General features: G+C 40.2%; 1 protein-coding gene across 1 annotated transcript; it reads left to right on the top strand.

Moving 5' to 3' along the window:
- Positions 1-86: 86 nt before the first annotated feature.
- On the top strand, positions 87-24,769 carry nol10 (nucleolar protein 10). Its single transcript, XM_034205975.1, has 21 exons — positions 87-314; positions 799-844; positions 935-1,033; positions 1,131-1,208; positions 1,295-1,332; positions 2,391-2,527; positions 2,696-2,761; positions 3,409-3,469; positions 5,329-5,414; positions 5,992-6,070; positions 8,764-8,913; positions 10,118-10,184; positions 11,486-11,538; positions 16,807-16,933; positions 19,007-19,086; positions 20,415-20,513; positions 21,659-21,751; positions 21,885-22,061; positions 22,682-22,995; positions 23,267-23,369; positions 24,041-24,769. The coding sequence occupies exons 1-21, from the start codon at positions 249-251 to the stop codon at positions 24,272-24,274; spliced, it is 2,253 nt and encodes a 750-aa protein (XP_034061866.1). The 5' UTR covers positions 87-248; the 3' UTR covers positions 24,275-24,769.

The following is a 24,769-nucleotide window of genomic DNA, read 5'->3' as shown; positions in this document are numbered from 1 at the left end:
CAAATATACCAATTTTGGATTTTAATCCAAAGACTCCATTATTTTTGTATTTATTATTTAAACCCAGACTAGTTTGGAGAGGAGAGGGACCATGCTCAGTCACAGTAGTTTCTAGTCGGACCTATTTCGGAAAACTCACCCTCGCTTCCTGTTTTTGCCCCGGCCGCAGCAACAACGTGGATTCAATGCTGCTTGCCGGTGTGCAGTAACAGTGTTATGTGTGACCAGAGTCTTATTCACTTTCTACAATGCAGATATCTAGTGTGAATGACGTGAAGATTTATAATTTAAGTCATGGAAAATCTCTGCCTGAGGTAAGAAGCACGAAACGCTCGAGCGCACTTAGAGGGATGAAGTTACTGCTTGGCGTTCAATTCAGGAGCTAACTGTTAGCTAACACAGGTAGCCCTGACAACTGTAGCTCTGACAATGTGCATGGACAACGTTTCACTAACGAACAATATTCAAGAAAACACTCACTTGATATAATGTGTCATATAAATAAACTGACATTTCTTGCTTTATAAAGAAAAAAAACATTTGGGAGCACTCATTTTAATTTTCATATCCCACAATGCACAGCTCATTTCAGTAAATGCTCTAACAGTGATATAGACTTAAATTAACCCAGAAGAGAGTAATAAAAAACATAGTTATAAGGTTTGAAAGCTGAAATAAAACCGGAAGAAATTCATATGAAACATAGCTATAAAGTTTGAGCTATACGTGTTCCTGTAAGTATTGTTTTATTGGTTATTTGTATGACAATTCCTAATCACATGTACCTTTTTAATGCAGTGGCTGTCAGATCGGAAGAAAAGGCAGTTACAGAAGAAAGATGTTGGTGAGTTGACCCATTCAATTTAATTATTACAGACAGGTTAATTGTATGTCTTTATTCCAACTAATGTAAGAATAATCTTATTTTTTCCAGACATTCAGCGCAGGATTGAGCTCATCCAGGACTTTGAGATGCCCACAGTGTGCACCTCCATCAAAGTGTCCAGGGATGGGCAGTTCATCCTGGCAACAGGTAAGACAAAGTGTGGACTCTAAAGTTAATGTCATGATAACATGTCATGGTGGATACGAAATAAAAAATAAACACATCTGTTTTCCTTTACTTTTAGGTACTTACAAACCCAGGATTCGCTGCTATGACACATACCAGCTGTCCCTAAAGTTTGAGCGCTGTCTGGATTCAGATGGTAAGTCAGTGGACACACCTTCTTGATTTAAGGCATTCATGTCATCTCCGTCTTAATTAATTAACTTCTTTCTCTGTTTCTCACAGTTGTGGCTTTTGACATCCTGTCTGATGACTACTCAAAGGTAAGACACTCCCCCAACGCTTTATAGACGCTGTTGTAAACGTTTCATTTTATGCATGTTTTGTGTCATGTATCATTGTCATTGTTTATGGTTTGTAAATGCATAACATTGTCTTGTGTGAGGTTATCAGAAACTAGTATTCACGCCATGGCTTGAAATTGCCAACCACTTGTTAAACATTTTATTTGATGCTTAATAAGCTAAGATAATTAGGGGAAATATATACAGCTCTGGAAAAAATAAGAGACCACTCTCATCTCTGCATGTATGGCAGCCATTCCATTCCAATGTCTGTTGAATTCCCACACAGAGAAATGTTGTCAGTATTTTATGAATACAATATAAAAAAAAATCCACTCCAACACACAGCTAGAAATAGTAAAAGCAGAGAAACTAATAATTTTGCAGTGGGCTCTTAAAGGTGGGGTAGGTAATTTTGGAGGAACCAGCTCGAGATCGCTAGAATTTGAAATTACACTACCGGAAAAAATCTGCCACTTCCTTACGGAGCCCCTCCTCCAACACACACGAACGCGCACATGACCAATGAGGGCACGAGATAAGTTTGTGCACAGATAGAAGGCTGACAGGCAGGTAGGCCATCCAGTTACTTTAGCCGGGCCGGCTCAGATGATTGGTTGTGCTTTTTACAGTAGTACGGCTTCCACAGATGACATTTTTGTATGGATTTTTTGTCAAAGCACTTCAGATATTCATTGCTATCGGGATGTTAAGAGCATTCCATGGAATATAACAAAAAGTGTATCTCGAGCCGGTTTCTCAAACTTACCTACCCCACCTTTAATTTTCTCCGGAGCTGTATATAATTTCCCAGCATCACTCATTTTCAAAAATGTGTCTGATCAAATGTAAAGGGATTTGCTGACATATTCTTACATGAGGGGGTATTTAAGGAAACATTTGTTATATCTCTGTGGTAAACAGCTGGTTATGGTTTGTATACCCTGCCTAACCTTTCTTTTGAAATGAAAATGCAATTAATAATTCTGTATTTTTGACACTTCTACCTTTTAATTTCCTACCTGTTTTCCGTACAGTTAGTGTTTTTGCACTGCGACCGCTTCGTAGAGTTCCACTCGCAGCATGGAAGCTACTACAAGACACGTATTCCAAAGTTTGGACGGGACTTCTCTTACCACTACCCCTCCTGTGACCTCTTCTTTGTGGGGACGAGGTGAGAGAGAGTTGTTGACTGTTCATACAGCTGCATAAGTTCTGTGGCGTGAGATACGCAGTATTCTACTCCTGGCATGTTTTTGTATTCCTCCTGTGCGTGCCAGAGAAATAAGCTGTTTTGGTGATACTGCTAATGTTTTTTGTTTTTGTATTTGTTCCTCTTCAGTTCTGAGGTGTTCAGACTGAATTTGGAACAAGGGCGCTTCCTTAACTCACTTCAGACCGATGCTGTGTGAGTATAACAATGTTGTTTACATGTGCATGATTCAATAACACTTGCAGATCTCATAAACCCTTAAATGTTTTCGTAATGTGTTTATCTAATAAGAAGCCTGACCTTGACTACACTGACTGTTCTCAGCACAAAGTTTGTCACCAGAGAGGTGTTTTCACATTCCTCTTATACTGAGGGAGCAGATGTCTGTGCACTTCTCTAAAATAATCATACTCAGTGTTCAGTTTTTGATGTGCAGTTATTGTATATTTAACATTGCCTTCTCAGGAACTGCCAGTTACAAAATTGCTCACCAAAGAAAAGCTAACTACCCTTACTATTCTGTCGTAACGACTAGTCACAGATTTTGGTGCCAAACAGACTCCTCATCAGAGTCAATCACGTACAGCTGAATGTCTCTGATGTTTCCTCTCACACAAGGAAATAACGGCTGCTGAAACTCATTGTGAGCGACATCAGATGCAGGATTTCTAAATGAGATATAAAAAAAAACATTTAACATATTTTTAAATGTATTCCAGATGGTGGGCTTTAACTCTAGTTGTATCCAGAGGAAAACATGTGTGATCTGTTATTAACTGACTAGCACTTAGGTGATTGCTGTCAGCTGATGTTCATGTTGCCTGTTTTTCTGGACTTCTCAGGGAAAACAACGTGTGTGACATCAACCCTGTCCATCATTTGTTCGCCACAGGATCCTCTGAGGTAAGCACCATAGCAAGCAGTTTGGGAATGAGCCACCGGTTACTAGCAGAAACAAGTAGAACTGTGCGTGTGTGGCCGTGCATTGATTGCTTATAGCAGGGGTGCCCAACCTTTTTTGAACCGAGAGCTACTTTTAAAGTTGCCAGTCTGCCGAGATCTACCAGTCCAAATAGAGAGGCGTAGCCATTACTGACAGCCTACTACCAGGTAAATACACACTTCTACTTGTATAAAACTGACCTTTGTATGATTAATACTCCATAAAATACTGCAGATCCTTTATCTTACCTGCTCTTTCTAATCTACACACATACAAGTATTTAACTGAAGTTACACAACAGTGTTGTTGATACAGAGTTGGAGTTTATTCACACGTCACACTACAGTGGGTAATGTTTTCAAGAAACATTGAACAGTGCTGCCACATATGACACAGGAAAAAAAGAAAAGACTCTGAACCCTTTCTTTGCCATTATATAAAAATAGTGTTGCTACAAAAGTATAAATTAGGCTTACTAATAAGACAACTCAGATCTGAAGCTACTCAGGAATCTGCTGCCAAAGTGCAATAAAAAAGACAAAATTAATAGAATCAAACCCTTTTTTTGTTGCATTTTAGTAGAGTATAAAAAGAAATGCCTTTTAAAATAGGATGCAAGCAACACTAGTTTCTTAACCTGAATTGATAATAGACTATAATCAATTTAAGTTTGCATTCTTATACCATTTTGTACAATAATTATAATGAATAAGTTCAAACAAACTAAAACTTACAGCTGATTAATAACGGTATCTAACTTGAGTTTTTATTATATCAAACACCTGTTGAAATGTTACTGTTATTTTTACTGTCCCCCAAAAGCGCGTCGGCACGATAAGATGCTATGGTAGCAGCCTTGCTCTTGTTGTTGGGCCTGGTGAAAATGGACTGCTGTGCATTTAGCTGTCCTTTCAGGCCCCTCCCCTTTTGGAGCGTAGGGCAGAATTAGGAGGGAATTCCGTCTCGTAGCGTTTGTGCACTGTTTTGAAATGCCGCTCCTAAATTACCCTTCTTCGGTAAAGCCACGCTCGCATTGCAGATGAGACAGATGGACTTTGAATTGGAATAGATACAAAAATAATCATCCTCCCACTCGGAGTGAAAATGATATATTTTGGGCTTTTTTGCTTCTGCCGTAATTGCGGTCTTGTGTGTGTGCGGACTGTCACTCCTGTTGACACGGACAACCTCAGCGAAATAGTGCCCACTGCCGACCAGCCACGCCCCGACACATGGGGTCTAGCCGGCCAATCACAAAGCTTTGATGCGTTCAAGTGCATTATTCTGGCACAGGAAGATTATGTTTTTGGACATTAACGATAAAACAGAATATTGTTGTTCTATTTTTAGACACATCTCGCGATCGACTGGGAATCTCCCCGGTCGATCGCGATCGACTGGTTGGGCACCCCTGGCTTATAGCATTGTAAAATATACAAAGACATAAACTACATAATAAAAACGAATAGAAACCCCTGGTAAAGCTTGAAATCTTTGGATTAAGACTTTTTATTTGTTATTGTATCGGAGTGTTCAAATAGAGAGTTCAGTTACACTGAAACAAGAAGTATCAATTCCATTGGCTGTGTTTAATAATCAAGTGGTTGATTTGAACTTATTTGTACGATTGTTCTGAAATGGGCCTGGTTAGATATTGTGTATTACAAACTATCTTGGCTGATGAACATAAGTGTGTGAAGTCATTTCTGAGTGTTAAAATTCAAGTTTTTCAAAACGTTGTATCTCACTTCCAAGGATCTAGAAACATGGGAATTGCATTTATCTGACTATCTCTGTCCTCTCGTCTGTTGATGACCAGGGGAGGGTGGAGTGCTGGGACCCTCGTGTTCGGACCAGAGTGGGCAAGCTGGACTGCGCTCTGAGCAGCCTGGCTGAGGGAGCAGAGTATGTACCATGTGTGCCACACCCAGAACATGTTTCTATTCAGCTAACGATGCACATGTAGCCACATTTCACTTTTCTCCCCCACCTGTTCCTCTGCAGCACAAAAACAAGCTGCGCATTATTACAGTACACTTTGAGATGTCCAGCTTGTATAGGATTCACAGTTTAACCCTGTGTCATATCACCAACTGTGAAGATTACCAAGTGACTTTTTACCTTTTTAGGTCAACTCTATTATATACAACCAATTGTTTAGGATTAAATTAAGCACAACATGATTAATCACAAATAATTTACATGAGCACGACATTGTTAACATATATTGCATTTCAAATGCCTCTCAAAGTACCATAATGATGCATTTACCTGAAAACGATATGCAATTGTATGTAAAATGGTGAATACACCCTCTACGGTGTGTTTTAAAACACTGCAGTGTATTATTATTTTGTTGTTTTGTTTCCCATTGTAAAGCGTCCTTGGGTCTCTTGAAAGGCGCTATTATTATTATTACCATTATTTCATTTTTTAGTATTTTGCCTCACTAGTGTTGTTCTCATTGTGTTTTTGTTGACAGAGTTCAAAGTTTGCCCTCCATTACCGCTCTGAAGTTTAACGGCTCCCTCACCATGGCAGTAGGCACCAGCACAGGACAGGTGAGCCAAAAATGTAGCATTTCTTCTTTGAAATGTCTATAAACCTACCCCATTTTATTTATTGTGTTGAGTTGTGTACTTGCATTATCGCAATGTTTTCACCAATTTTCCAACTTAGAGAAATCTCTAATTTTAATCAACGGAACGGTCAGTTTCATTTATGCCAACCACAAATCTTGGTTGTTTTTATCTTTATATTTCTCCCAGTTGAAGGATTTAAGTCATCACATGTCTGGATGTTAAGTTACCAGAGAAAAAAGCTGAAGAATCATTTGCAGCATGGTAAATGATAAATGGACTGTATTTATACAGTGCTTTTCCAGTCTGTATGACCCCTTAAAGCTCTTTCACATATTCCTACAGACACTAACATTCACACACCCTTGTCCCTGCCCAGGGATACATCAATGTGTTGACTAGATTGGAAGACGACCGCACTACTTCATAGCCACAGTCGTATCCTAACAGAATTTGAGAAACACACATTTTTACCATGAAACGTCTTTATTCAGTATTTTTACCAACTCTAAACCAGGGCTCGAGCTTAAGGACGTCCCGTCGTCCCGGGGCCGAAAAAAATAGTGTCGGGGAGGATAAAAAAGAATTTTTGGACGAATTTGGGACGAGAGTTAAAATAAAAATACCCTGCTAACTCTACTACAAACGGCGATGAAAATGAAACCGACTGCACGTTTTGTGTAGCACACGGTTATTAAACCTCCTTGTCAACATAAACACACACGCACAAAACATTTAGCAACCCGTGAAATACCCACACACACACACACACACACACACAGTACATAGCTAGTGCCCGCGAATTCCTGGCCCGCAAATTCGCGGGTCTAGCTATGTACTGAGTGTGTGTATTTCGCGGGTTGAGTGATGTACAATGGCATCGCGTGGAGGAATTCTGAAATGTTTTACCGTTACATCACAAAAACGCACAGCAGAACCAGACCCTGGAGCGCCGGCCTCTTTATTTACTTGTTCCTCTTCATCCCCTCCATCGTATTTAGTCTTTAGCAATATGCTGCGCCTCTCCCCATGTAGGGATGTGTACCGAGCCCCGGTATTAAACGGGCCTCGGGCCGGAAGACAGTGGTAACGTTAAGCTCTGACGTTATCGGACTTTTTATCGGTACGGTTTTTATATTGCTACGTACACATTATATCGCAGTTTTAGTTTCGCCAACTCCGTTTCTAATATGCAATAAGACTACAACATGCGTCTATGATGTGTTTTCGAGCTTTCCAATCCAGACGAGATCTCTCTCTCCCGTCTGTGTGCGAGGGGGCGGGGCCGTTTGTAAAGATCTCCTGACTGTGTTACAGACTGTCATCCTGGTTAGTGGTTACTCTGGGTTCTGTCTTCAGGACAGTGTTGGATTTTTTTGTTAATTGGATGGGACTTGATTGGATTCAATATTAGAGTAATTTTCTCGTGTGTTTGTTTAAATATATTTGGCCTTTGTTTATGTGATTGAATGATTTACTCAAATAAAAAGGTTGATGAAATATCATCTAATGATTTGTATGATGTTTTATTTATGTTAAAGGCCACTTTGAATGATTTTAACTAATGATAATGTAGAAAAACTAACATTTTAAATTCGGGACGGTCCACATTAATTTCGGGACGGCTTATGGCGCATTTCCACTGCAACGGGGTTCTCCCGTTTAAGCGTCCTCGCTCAGGCCTCGGGCTGCCTCGCTGGCCGTCCGTGGCGCATTCCATTACAGTTTAGGACCTGGGGTAGCAACGCAGTGTAGGCGGGGCGATCGGCTTTGTTTTTGTTCACATTTCGAGTTGTTCCGTCGAGCTCCCGCTGGATTTGATCATCCCCGATGAGATGTAGGAACGTCGTCACCTCCTCGGTCGACCACGGTGTGCTTTTCTTATTAGACGTAGCCATTTTTGTAGCTCATCCGTTTACAAAATGCTGTTTATAAAAATGCTGCAAGCTTGCTTCTAAATATATATGCGACGCTAGGGATGAACTCGCGCGCGATCTTGTGACGATTCTCTCTGACCAATCAGCAGTCGAGAGTGTTGACGTCACTAGTTCAGCCCTGGCCCTGGTCTGATAGAACCACGATTTTATGGGGCCGGAAAAAGAGGGAGAAAGTACCCGCTAGCCGGTACTAGGCTATATGGAAAGGCCACCAAAAACTGGCCTGGCCGCTTGAGGACGGTTAAGGACGCTTAAACGGGGCTACCCGCTGCAGTGGAAATGCGCCATTAGATTGTATTTCGGGACGGTTCCGGGAGGATGGTGAAAGAAGTTAGTCGAGAACCCTGCTCTAAACACTGTTTATAATATTGTTCATGGTATAACCTCCTTACCAAGATGATCCACCATGATCGCACACTACTTCACAACCAACCTCTAACTTTGGTTTTTGGTTTATATAAGATACCCATAGTAGCAGAACATTTTATATTGTGTGTTTCCTGAGATTAGTTTTCTAATAAAGTTGTGGCTGATGTCATTCAGTCTCTAAAAAGCCACACTGTTCTCAAAACAAACTCTATTTTGACTAAAAAGGTCGGGAGCAGCAAGTGCCCTGTGATGTGGCCTCTGTTAATACATGTAGCCATTACTGTTGGTTTGAATGATGGTAGCATTTTTCAGAAGGAAATGGATGCGTGAACTACAGCAGCGTTATAAACCCTTTGCTTTGTCTTGAAGGTGCTGATCTATGACCTGCGCTCCAACCAGCCGCTGCTGGTTAAAGATCACTTCTACAACCTGCCAATCAAATCAATCAACTTCCACGACCCACTGGACCTGGTAGTGTCTGCCGACTCCAAGATTATAAAAGTCTGGAGCAAAGACACTGTAAGATTCAACAACAGTCACTACAGCAGTGGTTCCCAACCTTTTTTTTCCAAGGCACACCTGAAAATATTTCTCGACCCCAAGGCACACCAACTTCTCGTAGATTTAAAAACCACTTCAGAGCTTAAACTACAAACAATAAATACACCATCAATTGGTTTTCAAATGTGTATTTAATTTAATAGAACATTTTATAGAACAAATAATCAAATATAAGTCGTCCTAAAACCATATAATCCATCATATGGAACCAGACGAAAAACCACTTGAGTTATTATTTTGGATTTCAAAAGAGGTAGGCCTATGATAACTTACAATTAATAATAATTATAACAGACTAATCAGTTTAAACAGCAAAACTAAAATAAAACTATGATAGGCACATGTTAGTGCAACACATGTGCCTGCTTTTGGGAGCAGAGTCTCTTTATGCGTGGGGGGATAGTGGACAGTGCAACGCGGAGGTCCTGCTCCACTGACGGCCGGGGGCGGGTCTTGTTTTTGACATGATATGCGAGTGAGTAAACCGCCAGCTCGCACAAGTAGGAGGTTGTAAACGGTAAAAGCACGTTGATAGCACTCTCTGAGAGGGATGGATACTTGTGTCCCACAAGCAGCCAAAAGATATCCAGAAGTAGTTCACCGTGCTTCAGTTTCAGGGAGCGGTCCATAGCTCTGCGAGTGCATCCTGAGCTCTGCTATTTAAACTAGTGGCTGATATTAATGAGAGGATTAAAGGGATCCCGCATCCAATCGAAGTCTTCATTCATAGGAGGGAAATATGACTCAAACCTCTCCTCCAGCACTCTCACTCTCATTACTCTTGTATTATTTTGGCGCGAGGATAAAAAGCTGCTCTGCACGCCGTAAACAATGACGGCTGATGTAAGTCATGAGAGTTTAAGCAGTCGGTATTTAATATTTCTAAATCTGAGCAATATATGTTTTATTAGCTTATCAGCTCCATTGTACATGTAATAAAATAAAGTTTATATGAAGTGAAGTTTAATAAGTGAGAACAAAATGTGGAACGTAAAAAGATCCTACGGCACACAAGTGTGCTGCGGCACACCGGTTGGGAACCACTGCACTACAGAACCTGACCGTTGCTTTATGTGGATGATGATCTGTTTTCATAACAACCTTATCAGGACTGGACTGTCTAGATTGCTGTTTAACTTTTATTTATTCTATCTATTCACAGGGCAAGGCTTTCTCCTCCATACAACCTCAGACCAACATCAATGATGTTTGCATCTACCCTAATTCAGGTGAGAACAGTCCGTCCAAGGATAATAAAACATAAGATCATTTATTTATATCTCTTATTTATTCTTTATTTGATCATGCTGGACAACACAAGTGTCGTTGTAGCAGTTGGATTAAATGCTTTGAAAAGTTTTTTAAACGATAGTAGCAGTTCTATTTTATTGTGGTTCTTCTAGTTGTACAAAAAAGAATGCAAATAAAACATAAAAGAAGGCTTTGAAGGCCAAACGAAAGACTAAAAAGGAGCATGCCGTTGCCTAAGCTTATTTTATGTTTACCCGTTTTACACTTTCTACCTAATATGCATCATTTAAAGTACTACATATAGGCTATACAAACACGAAGCAGGAAACCGAAAGACATTTAGAGTTTTAAGAGTTGAATCAAAGCATAATAGTCATATTTCTGTGCTATTCGTGTTAACCTTATTATTTATTTTTAATATTAAGGGATCTACATGTTCCTTATTCCTTATCACAACCATTCCATAAGTTAACAGATGCATCTATTCTTTGTTTTTGTCCTTTTTAAAGTTTTTAAATACATACGGACTATCTCTCATTTCTAATAACCTCTCCATACAGTAACAAACCTTTTTGTGCTTGAAAAACTTTCTGTGCGGTTTAAAGTTCACTAGATCCTTTTCAAGCATGTAGGGTATTAAAAAGTACATTGATTGATTTACACTACTCAAAGTTCTCCTTTTTAAGCATGAAAATCGGATTCCTAAATACATTACACTTTATAAAATTGAAGAATGGAAAAAAACGATACAAACCAACATAAATAGTGACTTAAGTGTATTGGGACTGATATGGTCCCTTTTATAAATGAGTGGTCGGGAGAAATAGAAGCAGTCTTTCACCTCCAGGGGGCGCCATCTTCCAGTAAAGTTCATACTGTTGGGAGTTTTGTCCTCATTGAAGTTATCATTGAAATCATAAATATGTTTTTTATATTGTTTTCATTCATTATACAAACTGTTGAAAAGCAGAGAGCTACAGACCCCTTCCTACATTTTATTTCACACAAATTCTTATTTATTTTTCCTTTCAGCTGCCTAACAGGTTTAACAGTTTTCTGGTAGGCAAGATTTGCACAAAGTCATTCTGCCCTTAAAAGTCCCATTTACTTCTCGGCATACCAGTAGCGTCCCAAGGCTAATGGGACATTCCGAGTGTTATTGGACCTTCAAATATTCCCGAGCGGAACTAAATTCAGTGTTTACACCACAGATGGCACTCTATTAATATCTTCCCACGTCCTCACATTGTTTTGCCTGCATCCTGTGTCCCCTCGTCAGGTATGCTCTTCACTGCCAATGAGGATCCCAAGATGAACACATTCTACATGCCGGTGAGTCAAGAGGCATCTGCACTCCACACTGTTTACTTAACAGCACGCAGGTCACACTCACATACTGTTGTTTTTTCATATGAATACCCAATTGTGCAACAATAATTGCTCTAAGCAGAACAGGACTGTTTGTATTAAGCTTATTCAGGTGTGTAAAAAGGACATGTGTGGGCGGAATCAAGCAATAGATTGTTGGCAGTTTGTTTTCACACTCAAGATTGTGGTGCTCACAAGGACGCAATATCACGAGTAAAGCTGCTGAAGCCCGTTGTTGTCAACAGACCGTCCTGTGACCCTGATATGATCTGACAGCGAGGTTATTATAGAGTAGGTGTGTGTTTACAGTATACTACAGTTTGCTTTGTGTAAATGGGTTCATTCCAGGAATGATGGACGTGGTCGTTCTGCATTTAATCACATGATATCCTGCATTAAAAGGGTCACAGGAATCATCTTCAGGCCCATGCTTGTATTTTGAGTTTTTGGGAATATGGCTGCATGCTTTAATTGTATTGTATGTCTGATTATACCCGTTTACACCCTCTGCGTTTAAGCACATGTCTCTTTGTGGCTTTGGGTTATAAATTCAGTTTGCCACAGTTCTATACAATACTGTCTTTATTGTTATTTGTTGAACTGGTCATTTGGTTTCATCAAGGGCTGGGCGATATATTGAGTAAACTAAATGAATCGCAGCCTTTTCTACGCACGATGTATGAAATTACTATATCGCGAACAATCGAGTATAAATTGTCCCGTCATTTTTTTAAGCTGCTGACCTGAGACACACAGACAGAAAAAGCTCAGGTAAACGTTACACAAACTCAACTCAATTAGGCTATTTATATAAATGTGTTGGAAATGCATGCTCCACTCACGGAAACGCTGCTGCATATCGAATGAAGCATTACCTGAACTTACAGCCAGACTTCAGCCAGCATTGGAGAGGGTTTATAAAAATAAAAAAAACAGCTCTAACCACCGAGTTATCTGGCAGCCCGAGAGCTTTTGACTTTTAGCGAGCCGTCATTTCACCTCCTTGACCGGAAACAGTTTCTCGTTTGATGAAACTGGGGTTGTGGTCGTATTGTAAAGAAATTAGCCTTTTCCTAACCTCGATGGGGTCAAAGAAAGATGATAGGAGAATTCATTAGGACTTCCGGGCTTTATAAACGTAAAACAATGAAAAATATATTTTTCTTTACTACGGTTGGAATTTAAATAAAAAAGTAAAGTGAACCTTGTAAAAAATCATAATCTTGATTATTTGAGTCAATAATTGATATCACGATTATTAAAAACGATTATCCATTTACTTTGAAAACATCCATTTATTGAAAAAAATGTTTTGAATAGTATGTTTTTAACTGTTGATTACCCAGAACTTTAAGTATAATTCAAATGAAAAACCAATAAAAAAAATTAAATAAATAATAGTTTTATTTCGATGTTGTTTTCATAATCGTTGCAAGCCAAAATCGTAATTGCGATTAAAATACGATTAATTGAGCAGCCCTAGTTGCTTGCACACACCCTCCGGTCCACGCGTATGATTCGACATGAATCCCAATCCGGATATTTAAAAAGATGTGTGTATGATAACTTGATATTATAAGACGTAAATTAATTCCAGTTAAATGTAACTATTCTATAATTCTTATATTTGATACAGATGCATAGGAGTGGTAAGGTTAGGCCGGGGTATCATGAATAGCTCTAAATGTCTTAATATAAAAACCCTCTTACTGGTGTGATAGGTATGGAAAGGGATTATAAAATATCGCCATATCATGTCACCCAGCTCTAGTTTCAACATAACCTTATAAACCTTCGAAAATCAAATGTTTCAAAATCCTTTATCAATTAGGAAATGCTGTTAACAATATGTGGAATAGGCCGTTTGGCTTGGGCATGTTAAGATACAACATATTACTGCATTCTCTGAGAAATGAAGCATATGTGTAGCTATGCGATGAGTCGAGACATTTTGTAATTTGCCAAGTGCTTCATATCCTGAGGGGACTTTTATGTTATTGTTTATAATCTCAGATATCAATTTTCTTGGAAAAAGCCAGGACTAGACAAGCCTGTGCATTTAGGCGTGTGAACAACCTGACATTATGCTTCTGTAATGTTTCTACGTAGAAGAACTGCTCTCACTCACAGCTCTGATTGTGTCTGTTGCACAGCTTATCAGCTGGAAGCAAAGCAGTGATTAAACTAAAGAATGGCCAGGTGCTGGAGGCTAGACTTTGTCCCCAATGTTTGACTTCACATGACGTCAGCATGGTAAAGCATGACTACTCAACTTGACTCTCTCTGTTTGGTTTTATGTAAGCAAAAGTAAGGAAAGTGGCTGGTTTTGTGTAAATAGCTAAACACTTATGGTGTAGCTATTTTCAGCCGGGTGCAAAAAAAAAACCCAGATTATATTAAATGGCAGCCTCCAAAGCTACGATGGAATGCCAGAAAATACTTACATTTCACCCTAAAATTGCAACAAATCGAGGCCTTACTCTGTTTGACTGCCAACTAAGTTATTAAACAAGTGTCCTGTTGATCCCAGAACTACAGCGATCTGCTCAGATCCCGCCTACATTCAGGTGGTGCTATAATGATGGTATTCTGAATGTATCTGAGTTTTGATTATCTCATCAACCCTCGAACCGATCTACTTTAAATTTCACAAGATTGTTGCTGAGGACCAGTTTGAATACACTGCAACGCGGGAAGTTATTTAAATCAGCAGTTCTGTAGAAAACACGGTCAGCCCAGACGGAATTTGGTTCACGAAAAATGCAACATGGCCCTGTCCACTGCAGCACTTTTCAGTGTGTTTTCTTTCGCAAAAAATAAATGCCATTGTGTTACCGGGATAGAAACATGACACACTATTAATGTTGTGATTTTTTTGGGTGAAATGTAGTGTCTTTCATGCCATTGTAAGACACTCGCACTCAACTAGGGCTGAACGATTAATCGATTTTAAATCGAAATCGCGATTTTAAATGATGCGATTATCAAATCGCAAAGCATGCGATTAAAAAAAAAAAATCACACCAATCAGAAGTGCTGTGCTCCACATGTACCAGCCATTGTTAATCAATCAGAAGTAGCCCATAGTAGAAGGTGATAGACAGATTGATCCAATCACCTGCCAAGTGCTTTTGAAAGTGCCTGCCCTTTCCAAATGGCTTCCAATGGAGCTTTCCTATATGGTTTCTGAGTCAGGTTAGTAATGCTCCATCACATGTTTCTATTACAGGGTGAATCTTAAACTGAAGCTTGACTTTAAAGCAACCCAACGGAAGTTTCATGTAAGTTTAGTTTTTTCACTCGTAGCTCGGGCTGCTGGGGTGCTAGAGACGGGAGCACGTTAATACAACCTTCCTAGCCGGAGATATAGCCGCATTTTACAATAAACTTCCGTTGGGTCGCTTAAAAACAAATATCGCAATTCGAATCGCAATATTTGTCAGAAAAATCGCAATTAGATTTATTTATTTTTCAAAATCGTTTAGCCCTACCTGAGTTTCCAGTTAATGTCAAATCCAAAAAGAAACGGAAGTAGTGCCCCTTTTTTAAAGGATAAGATCAAAACCTTTGGAAGTCCATTTTAATTCAACAATGATTCGTTTTTGCACATTGAAAAGGTTATGGCGCACTGTAATCCTCCTTTTTTCAAAGTGACCCCATAATAAGGATTCTAATGTAGGAGATCGGAAACAAAACAATTTGTTCTCCCTGAACAGCATTTCCTTGGTGAGACACAAGTCTCATGTATGTCTGCTGCCGGGACAAAAACTCTCGATCTCAATCGTTAAACCTACGAACAACTAATTGACCAAGATAGCCATTGATTGTAGCTTACTCAGACTTCCCAAGCAGCATAAAAGCTGGACTTTAGCATGCATTTTTACACAGAACAAAGGTGGAGGATTTTACACACTCACTTACAGAGCTGCCCCTTCTCAAGGGTATGTCCTAACATCCAATATGGATATGAGGGATAACTAGAGCGACAAGTGATTCACATTTTCATCTTAAGTGAACATTAACAGCCATTATTTAAAATTGCAGCAACTGTAAGGTGCACGTTTTATCCTGATAAAAGTGTTTACATTAAAAGTAAAACCCATGTCCCGATGATGACGATGATAAGCATCTGGAGGCAGCGGTCAAGTTCGGTACTAGCCAGCGGATATCTGGGCCAAGACTACCTTTTCTGTGAAGCACTCGTTGTTTACAGTCCGATGAAGATGTGTGGCGTTTGAGTTGCAAGACGACAGATCTACAAATAGATTTTTTAACAAGCTAATTTTAAGTAACTAAAACTAAATCATGGCCAGAAGTTGGCCAATGGGTTCTGATTCTGCATACTGACCAATGTGTTTCTGCTCTTTTGCTCTCCTCGTGGACGGTTAAACCGAAGCCTGCTCGAAACTTGTCCCGTCAACAAATTCTGCATTCACAATCTGTTTATAACAAACTAAAATTAGAAAATGTAATCATACTTAAACTTTAGGCACTTTATTGCTATTCAACAAATGGCTGGACACATTTTTAATATCATATGTGTATCAAATAATGCTACACAACCTCCAGGCTCCATTAGAGAATAAATTAGATTAAACTAAAATCAATCTATCTTTCTTGGATCATAACAAATCATCCGTAGCCATTCAATAGCTGATAACAAGCAAACACATTTACCGTTATTTTCTTTTAACATAGTAAAAAGCATATCATAGCTACTTGTTAACTTGTTACTGTCATGCCTTTTTTTTTTTTTTGCCCCGTGAATTTAAAGCCCACAAATAAATTAGATTTACACCCAAAGACAGGTGGATGGTGCGTATAATCTTCTAACCTTAACGTATGCATGTAGGTTTTATTTAAAGGTCTAACAATTTTAAACAAAGGTACTTGTGGTATCAATTTTATTGAAGTTGTTACAAATTGCAAATGTTCCCTCTGTGGGACTAATAAAGGTATTCTGATTCTGAAATGGAGTTCCTTCTTGATTTGCTCGGCCTGAGTGACACTCTGCTGTGCCAGTGCTTTTGCTCTATTAGTTTCGGGTAACGTCAGCACAATTCCAAGCTTCTTTGAAAATAGTTCTGTAATACCTAACTGGAATGGAAACCAGAGCTTGTACAGTGAGTCTATTTCTGTTTCAACAAATACACGACAGGTTTCGTACTTACTCAACAGTCTAAATCTGAACCAGTGGTATGTGTGTGCTTGTGTGTGTGTGTGTGTGTTTAGGCGCTTGGCCCTGCACCTCGGTGGTGCTCCTTCCTGGACAACTTGACAGAGGAGCTGGAGGAGAGTCCGGAGAGCACAGTGTACGATGACTACAAGTTTGTGACCAGGAAGGACCTGGAAAATCTTGGTGAGACCTTGCTGCCTTCATTTCTCCTGAAAAGCTCACTGCTTGTGGAAACAAAACTCAAAAGTTGTGCACCTAATTCCCTACGTTCCGAAAACCAAGCAACCCCAATTGGTTCATTTAACTTTTGTATTTTAAAAGAGGGTAAAAAATAAACAGATTCCTGGATAAAAAGGGCCCTCAAACGCAAAAGCTATAAATCAATCTGCCACCATAGGTTTCCACAGTCGGCTTGTCTACCTAACTAGAGGCCTAAAGACAGATTGAGAGGTTTTAGGTAAGAAGTGTGTGGGGATGGGAGGAAGGAGGGTCGGGGGAGATACTGAAAGGGTTGAATGAACATTGGAATGCAGGCTCAGCAGTAAAGAGATCAAATGACAAGAAGCAGAAAGGTGGTTGGCTGCTGTGGAATAAAAGGAGATGAGGGGGCAGGGAGGCGAGCAGCAGTGTTGATTTACAGAAGCTGTGTGATGTGGCCCTGTTATGTAACCTGGAGGCAGCCGGCGCAGAACTCACTGACAGGAGATCTTAGGGAAGAGCAATAAGTCAGCATTCTTTGTGACACTCTACACGCTCTCACATGCATCAGGCTTTTAAGCTATCAGAATGCTTTCTAACAATCACCTGGGCGTGCGACTGCTCCCATTCATATCTGGGGGAAAGATATGAGGCAATGCATTTACTCATACTGTACAATCAGAAAGAAAAGAAAAAAATCACAAACTTTTTTTGTTTTTTGAATATAATAATTCTTAGCTAAAGCCTTAAAACAACAAGACTCAAGCTTGGTGAATAAATGACAAAGAAATGTCAAATACAATGTCTTTTACGGTGAAAGACAACAGCTAAAAGAGTATATTCGACATGTGCTGCCTTTGGCTAATGTTAAAGAGGTTGGCCATCTTAGTTCAGAATATGAAGCGTCCATGCTTTTTGTAGTGTTTATATATCGTGACACATCCATGTAACGTGATTGGATGATGCATTCATTCGCTGCATGTAGCTGTAGGGTTGCAAATGGGCGGAAAGTTTCCGGTAAATTTCCGGAAAGTTTCCATGGGAAGTTAAGCTGGGGAATTTTGGAAATATTCGATGCAAAATTAAACAAAAAACATGACATTTCAACAGATTTTTTTTTACATTATTTTTCTAAGTAGAACAGAACAAGTTTTAATTATTTAATTGAACAATTATTTGTTTAATTGAAGAACGAAAACAGGAATGTTGAGTTAAATATTAACCCCACTCATTAAAGAATGAACAAAAATGCACCCCCATCCAAAAATTTCCCACAAAGTCCCATTCAAAAATGTTAAATGAAAAGAGCCCTTCTCCCTCCAAAAAGTCCCATTTAAACATCTTCCTTCAAGCAATCCTCTGCATTTTTGCTAAACCCTTTCAGTCAATGGGCTCTTCCTGGGCCTCATCAACATCACACTCTTCCTCTTCCTCTGCAGTGTCACTGTCCAGCCTTGTTGAGGATGGCTCTGTGTCAGGCTCAAAGAGCCTTAGGTTTGCACGAATGCCAACCAGTTTTTCCACTCTCACATTTGTGAGCCTGTTGCGAACCTTTGTGTGGTCTCAATAGCCATGCAGTAAGCAGTGTGCTATGGCATGGATATTCAAGTGTACTTGAATGGCATCTGTTTGTTTTAGTCAAGATTATGCTAAAATATACTTTCCCCAACTATATTTAAGTTCCCTATGAAGAGCCAACCTTCAATTTTGAAAATTCCCAGTTTATTCCCATAAATTCCCGTTTATTCCCGTTAATTCCCATGGAAAGTTTCCATCTTTGAACATTCCCGGAATTTTGCAACCCTATGTAGCTGACTAAAATTATCCTTGTTTTGTCAATTATGCAGTTATGTCGCCTCGTAAAATATCATGTTCTATATGAAAGTATTTGTGACAAAGAATACGTTCATTTTTTTTAATACAGAATACAAGAATTTCTGATTAAATTGAATTGTTTTCCTTTAATAGCTTTATTGAATAACTTTGTTATTTTGTATTAATCTATTTAGCCAACTAAAGATAATCATGCTGATCTTGTGTTGTCTTTATGTGCGTCAGGTTTGTCTCACCTGGTGGGATCCTCTCTCCTGAGAGCCTACATGCACGGCTACTTCATGGACATCAGGCTTTATCACAAGGTAAGGCGCCATTCTTGCTTGCTGCCATATTGGACAGGTCTCCCTTGAAAAAGAGATCGATGATCTCAATGGGACCTGGTTAAATAAAGGTTTGAATTAATTCATAGTTTGTGTTAACGTATCTTAAAGGGGACCTATCATGCAAAATGCACTTTTGTACGTCTTTTATACATGAATATGTGTCCCCGGTGTTCCAGGGAACTCACCAAGTGTCAGAAAACACAACCCTCTCTATTTTCATCCATACCCAAATCTCTAAAAAAGGGGCTGCAACGGATCTGATACAGACTGATCCAGATTTGAACACTTTACTGACGTCAGTAAAGTGGCGCTACGGCTATTGGTCAATTCTCCACCTATCAGGGGAATGAGAGGTTGGGCCACGGCCGGCCATTGCTGCTCGAAAGCGCTGGAGACGCTGTAGTACATATGCCAGGCCTGTAAGTGGCGCTGTAGTCTGCCACAAAAGCAGCGAAGAAGACCTTCTGTTTATTCTCCGCTGTGGCTCTTTTTCTCCCTCCCCGAGGCAAGCTTTTGCGCCTCCTGCTTTAAAACAAATGAATAATGACTCTATATAATCATATGTAAGGGATAATGTGCGGCGGCGCGGTCATTATGGGGAAAAGAACACCGACAGGCTGATCAGGAGTCCGACGCGAAGCGGAAGGATCGAGATCGGCCTGAAGGCACATTATGCAATGTGCACATTATCCCGCTTATTACATGGCCACATTCTCAACAAAGTAACGATATGACTCCCAATATTAATTTAAATGCTTTTATGGATTTAGAAAAGGATTTTATTGATTTAAAAAATAGTTGTATGTATTGATTTAAATTGACATGCATCCGCTAAGAAAAATAGTCCGTTGTTACCGTTTGAACTAACGTAGCAACAGCAGGAACTGCTTCGATAGCGTTTTTTAGGAGCTTTTTGATTAGAGATTTGAAAACATCGTTGCTTGCTTTAAAGAGGGAGATCTCTTTTTCTCCCCCTCAGCCTAGCAGCTGATCTCAGAGCACGCTCCCCTCTCCTGCAGGGGGGCGTGGTCAGCTGCAGCTCACAGAATCAGCCCCCTGCAAAAACAGCGCTGGAAAGAGCAAATAGAGCGAAATGAGGCATGGCTAAAATGCAGGATCTTTTTGGTATTTAAAAAAAAAAAAAAAAAAACTATATTTATGTACTTTATATAGGTATGGCCCTACAATATATTGTTCAAATATAGCATGATAGGTGTCCTTTTTTAAATGGTGTTGAATATGCATCGATGATACATCAGATGAAACATTCTGTTTAAGTGTCTGTTTGCTGTTTGTCTTGGCCGCAGGTGAAAACCATGGCAAATCCTTTCGCATACGACGAGTATCGCAAGGATAAGATCCGCCAGAAGATCGAGGAGTCCAGGACGCAGAGAGTGCAGATTAAGGTGAGCGGTCCTGACATAAAGTCAATACTTTCCACTAGTGGTTATAGCTAGTGACATAAGTTGGTGTAAGGGAGAAAATCCTGCAGATTACAATCTTTCTAGTATTGTTTTTCATATACATTTTCGTGGCAACATACATTCATGATGTGAACATTCATCAGATCCACTTTTCTTTTTAAACTGGTTTGGCCTACCTGGATAATTTATGAAGTCTTTTCCCATGTTAACACTTAGCACGTTTGGCTTTGCTTGTCATTTCACGCTATGGCAGTATAAACCTAAAGCCCTGGACTTTGGCTTTTTTACGATGACCACATAACTTACACTGAACAAAACGCAACACTTTTGTTTTTGCTCCCATTTTTCATGAGATGAACTCAAAGATCTAAAACATTTTCTATATACACAAAATAACCATTTATCTCAAATATTGTTCACAAATCTGTAGGGTTAGGGTAAGGGTGTGAATCGAGTGCCCTGTGTTCGTCGTCCATAACATACGCCTGCCCATACCATAACCCCACCACCACCATGGGCCACTCGATTCACAACATTACCCTAACCCTCACACCAGATACTCATTTGACTCAAACACATACCTATAAATAGTAAAACCAGAGAAATTGATAATTTTGTGTAATTCTGTATAAATATAAATACAAATATGAACCTAAAAGAAAAGGGCATTATATGGCCCCTTTATTTATCTAATGGCACATTTCCACTGCAGGGCCTTGCACGGCTTAGTACGGTATAGTTAGGCCTTGGTAGGCCAGGCTCACTTTTTGGCACGGCACGCTTAAACCGTGCTACGTGCTGCAGTGGAAATGCGCCATAAGACTCTTTTTCAGACCCTGACCAAAACAACTAGTTTTTATAAAATAAAAAAATGTAAACACACTCATAAAACTGTGACTCCACGTCTGTTTGTGAAGAGTTGGAGATGAGAACATGCGTTAAGTGACACAGGAAATATTGCCAAAGGTGGCGTGCAAAGCACATTCTGTCACTCTTCTTCAAGCGAATAAAACCAATAACCTTAAGCTTACTAAAAATGTATATGTTGGCTCAAGGATTAAGCGGATTATACTGTCTGTTTTTTTATGTGTGTGTAATCAAATGCCCAATATGTTTTTCTGAGACAGAAGTTACCCAAGGTGAACAAAGAGCTGGCTCTCAAGCTGATGGAGGAGGGTGATGACGAAGCAGAGCTGACTAATAGGAAAAAAAAGGGCAAGGTAGGAGGACATATATTTCACCATGAGCACTTCCCAAGTCTTTGAATGTATTTACTCTTAATATACTATATGCAAGAGAAAAAACACCAACTCTAATCTCTTCCCCCTCCCCATGTCACTATCGAACTTGCAGGCTCTCCCCAGCGTCCTGGGAGACGACCGCTTCAAGGTGATGTTCGAGAACCCCGAGTACCAGGTGGACGAGCGGAGCGAAGAGTTCCGCCTCCTCAACCCCATCGTCTCCAAGGTGGGACAGAAGAGGAAGAAGAAGCTGCGTCTGATGGCTCAGCAGGCCGCCGACGCCCAACAGGTAACGCTGAACCTGGCTCTCACTCACATTTCTTGCACAGGTAGGAAAACATACAGCTACTGCAGCAGAGTGGGGCAATATGGTTTCCACCAGGGAAGGTCTTGTTGCGTGGTCTTGTTATTTCAACCCATTTCTTAATTTAATTTACAGACTGAATAAGGTATTGTTATACCGTTACCATGATATTAAAAAAATATTTTCCATGATAGAAGAATTTCGCCATATCGCCCACACATAGTCTCCAGACATTTAGAGTACAATTTCTTGTCTTTGACCATGTTATATACTTATATATAACATTGAATATTGCCCAGCCCTAATTTACAAATGCAAGTGTCTGAGCGTAGGACATCCGGCTTTCTAAATTTGGAGCTGCTCCCACGTGAGGGGATATTAATTGGTTCTTGCCAGAAGGGAGCGTAATAAATATATAAAAATAAATACCATGTACTGGATTAAAATATTAGATATTATCTTGCGGCACTCCTCAATCCCCCAAGACACAGTCATCTGTTTTTCTCTTGGTTGCAAACTGTATATTTAGACATGGTATCAGAGGAGGCTTCAGGCGTATTTTGGTGCCAAAAAACAATATCACATGAATGGTTTTCTCCATCCAGGCGGGTGAGGACGACGAGGAGCCCGAGGGTCGGGCCAGCTCCGAGGAGGAGAGCTCCGACGACGACGACAAGAGCTGGGTGGAGGAGGTGCGGGAGCAGCGGAGGTTGCTCTGGGAGGAGGGCCGGGACCGCCGGCGGCTGGAGAGGAAGGAAGCGGACCGTAACACTGTGCTGCAGAAGGAGCAAAACGGAGCAGAGGAAACCTCCAACACGGCCGAGAGCAAGAAGGCACGCCAGCCTCAGTATTATCAGATCAAAGCCGGGGAGGAGTTCAGAAGCTTTAACGACATGGCCCGCAAGCAGAAACTACAGAAGTATGTGGAAATGTATCAAATGGGAAGTGTTGGAGGCTTATTGTGCGGGACATTTTTGAAACCCAGACTAGTATTCAGGCTCTTGCTTCAGGGTTTTCAGCTGTTTATAATGAGGGATAACCTTACCTGTCCAGTTGTCAATTCATTAGAATATTAATTATAATAAATAAAGCGGTGCTCGAGTTTGGTGTGGAATTGATAACTTGTACCCTGACTGCGCTGTGATACTGTTTGGTACATCGTTTCTGAGGAATTTGTGTTTTTCTGCCAGGGCTTCTTTGGAGGACCGCCTGAAGTTAGAGGAGCACTCTGGAACCGGCACTATGGCCGACACAGCAGTAGGCAGCAAGCAGCTGACCTTCAGTCTCAAAAAGGTAAACCAACCTGGTGCACCATCCTCCGTCTGTCCTGTAACTCGCTCCCGTCACTCTGTTCAACTTCTTCAATCTAACCAATTGTCAAAGGTGGAGAGGATGCATTGGCCTGGAGAATTTTCAACTTCATACAGTCACTCAAGAAACATTCTTTCCAGCGCTTGCATACTGTAGACACTCATGGTCGAATTTTTGGTTAAACAAAAGGCGTTTCACATAAAGCCAGCTTCACTTGCCACTAACAACATGCTTAAAACGATAAACTAAGAGAAATGTTGTCGTAACCCAAACAAGAACTAAATATGAACAACCGCTAAATATAAGAGAGCATAATAATTTATAAGAAAATACATTTAAAATAATCACAGGCTGTGTGAAAATAGTAAGTTATACACAATAAGGTATAAGATATAACATTTGCACAATAAAGCTAGATCTTTGTTAAAAAAAAAATGTATGTGAACTTATATCAGCCAACATTAATAATAAAAAAATCTCTTTTATTCAAGGTAACAGTCCATTTGTTCTTTGGTCTTCTGTAATGGTTCACTCTGCTCTTTCCCCAAAGTATAAATGTACAATTTGTTCACTCCATGAAGGCACAGGTGGTGGAAACACACAGCAGGATACTTTTATTTATTTAACGTGCCTTTTCCTTTTCTCATTTGCAGTCAGATCAGCAGAGGAAGCAGCAGCAGGCAGAGAGGGATCACCACGAGGAGAGGAGGAAGCTGAGGCGCTCGGCCGGACACCTAAGCAGCGACCGCGGCAGAGGCTGGGGGGGTGGTAGGGGAAGAGGTGGAGAGAGGGGGAGAGGAGGAGGAGGAGGAGGAGGAGGAGGAGGAGGGAGAGGAGGAGGGGAGAGGAGGAGGGGGAGAAAGGGGGAGAGGGGGAGGAAGGGGTAGAGCAAGAGGCCAGTACTGAGGAGGAAAGCCTACTCGGCTCACATCAAGGTTTTGAGGCAGCTTTAATTAACTCAACTTCAAGTGTTGAAGATTTTAAGCTCTAGAGACATACTGGAGACTGGGGATTGTGCACAAGTGGCAAAGACTGACATTGATGAAGAGACATGCCTCTCCCCACCCTGCTCCTGGGTGGTCTGTGCCATGTGTTTTACGTGCTTTCTGCCAATTTAGAGCATATTATAAAAGATTACCCTTGTCTCTGCCTGACTGTATGCATATCATTTTTATGCCATTATCTAAAGTACCTTGTCTTCATACTTTTTAAGCAGGCAGACAGAGTTAAACTACTGCTCCTCAGCCTACTACTTGCAGTAAATTGTGGGGTAGGAAATGTAAAAAGATATGTATTTTTAATGCCTTTTTGTTATTACTGAATATTGTTAAGCTAACACTGGGTTAACAACTCTTGTGCTGTATATTATATTTGGTACAACA

Source organism: Gymnodraco acuticeps, unplaced genomic scaffold, assembly GCF_902827175.1.
Source record: "Gymnodraco acuticeps unplaced genomic scaffold, fGymAcu1.1, whole genome shotgun sequence".
In the NCBI taxonomy this organism is placed as follows: Eukaryota; Metazoa; Chordata; class Actinopteri; order Perciformes; family Bathydraconidae; genus Gymnodraco; species Gymnodraco acuticeps.
The sequence above is the reverse complement of the archived record's forward strand: the minus strand, read 5'-3'. Positions and strand labels throughout refer to the sequence as shown.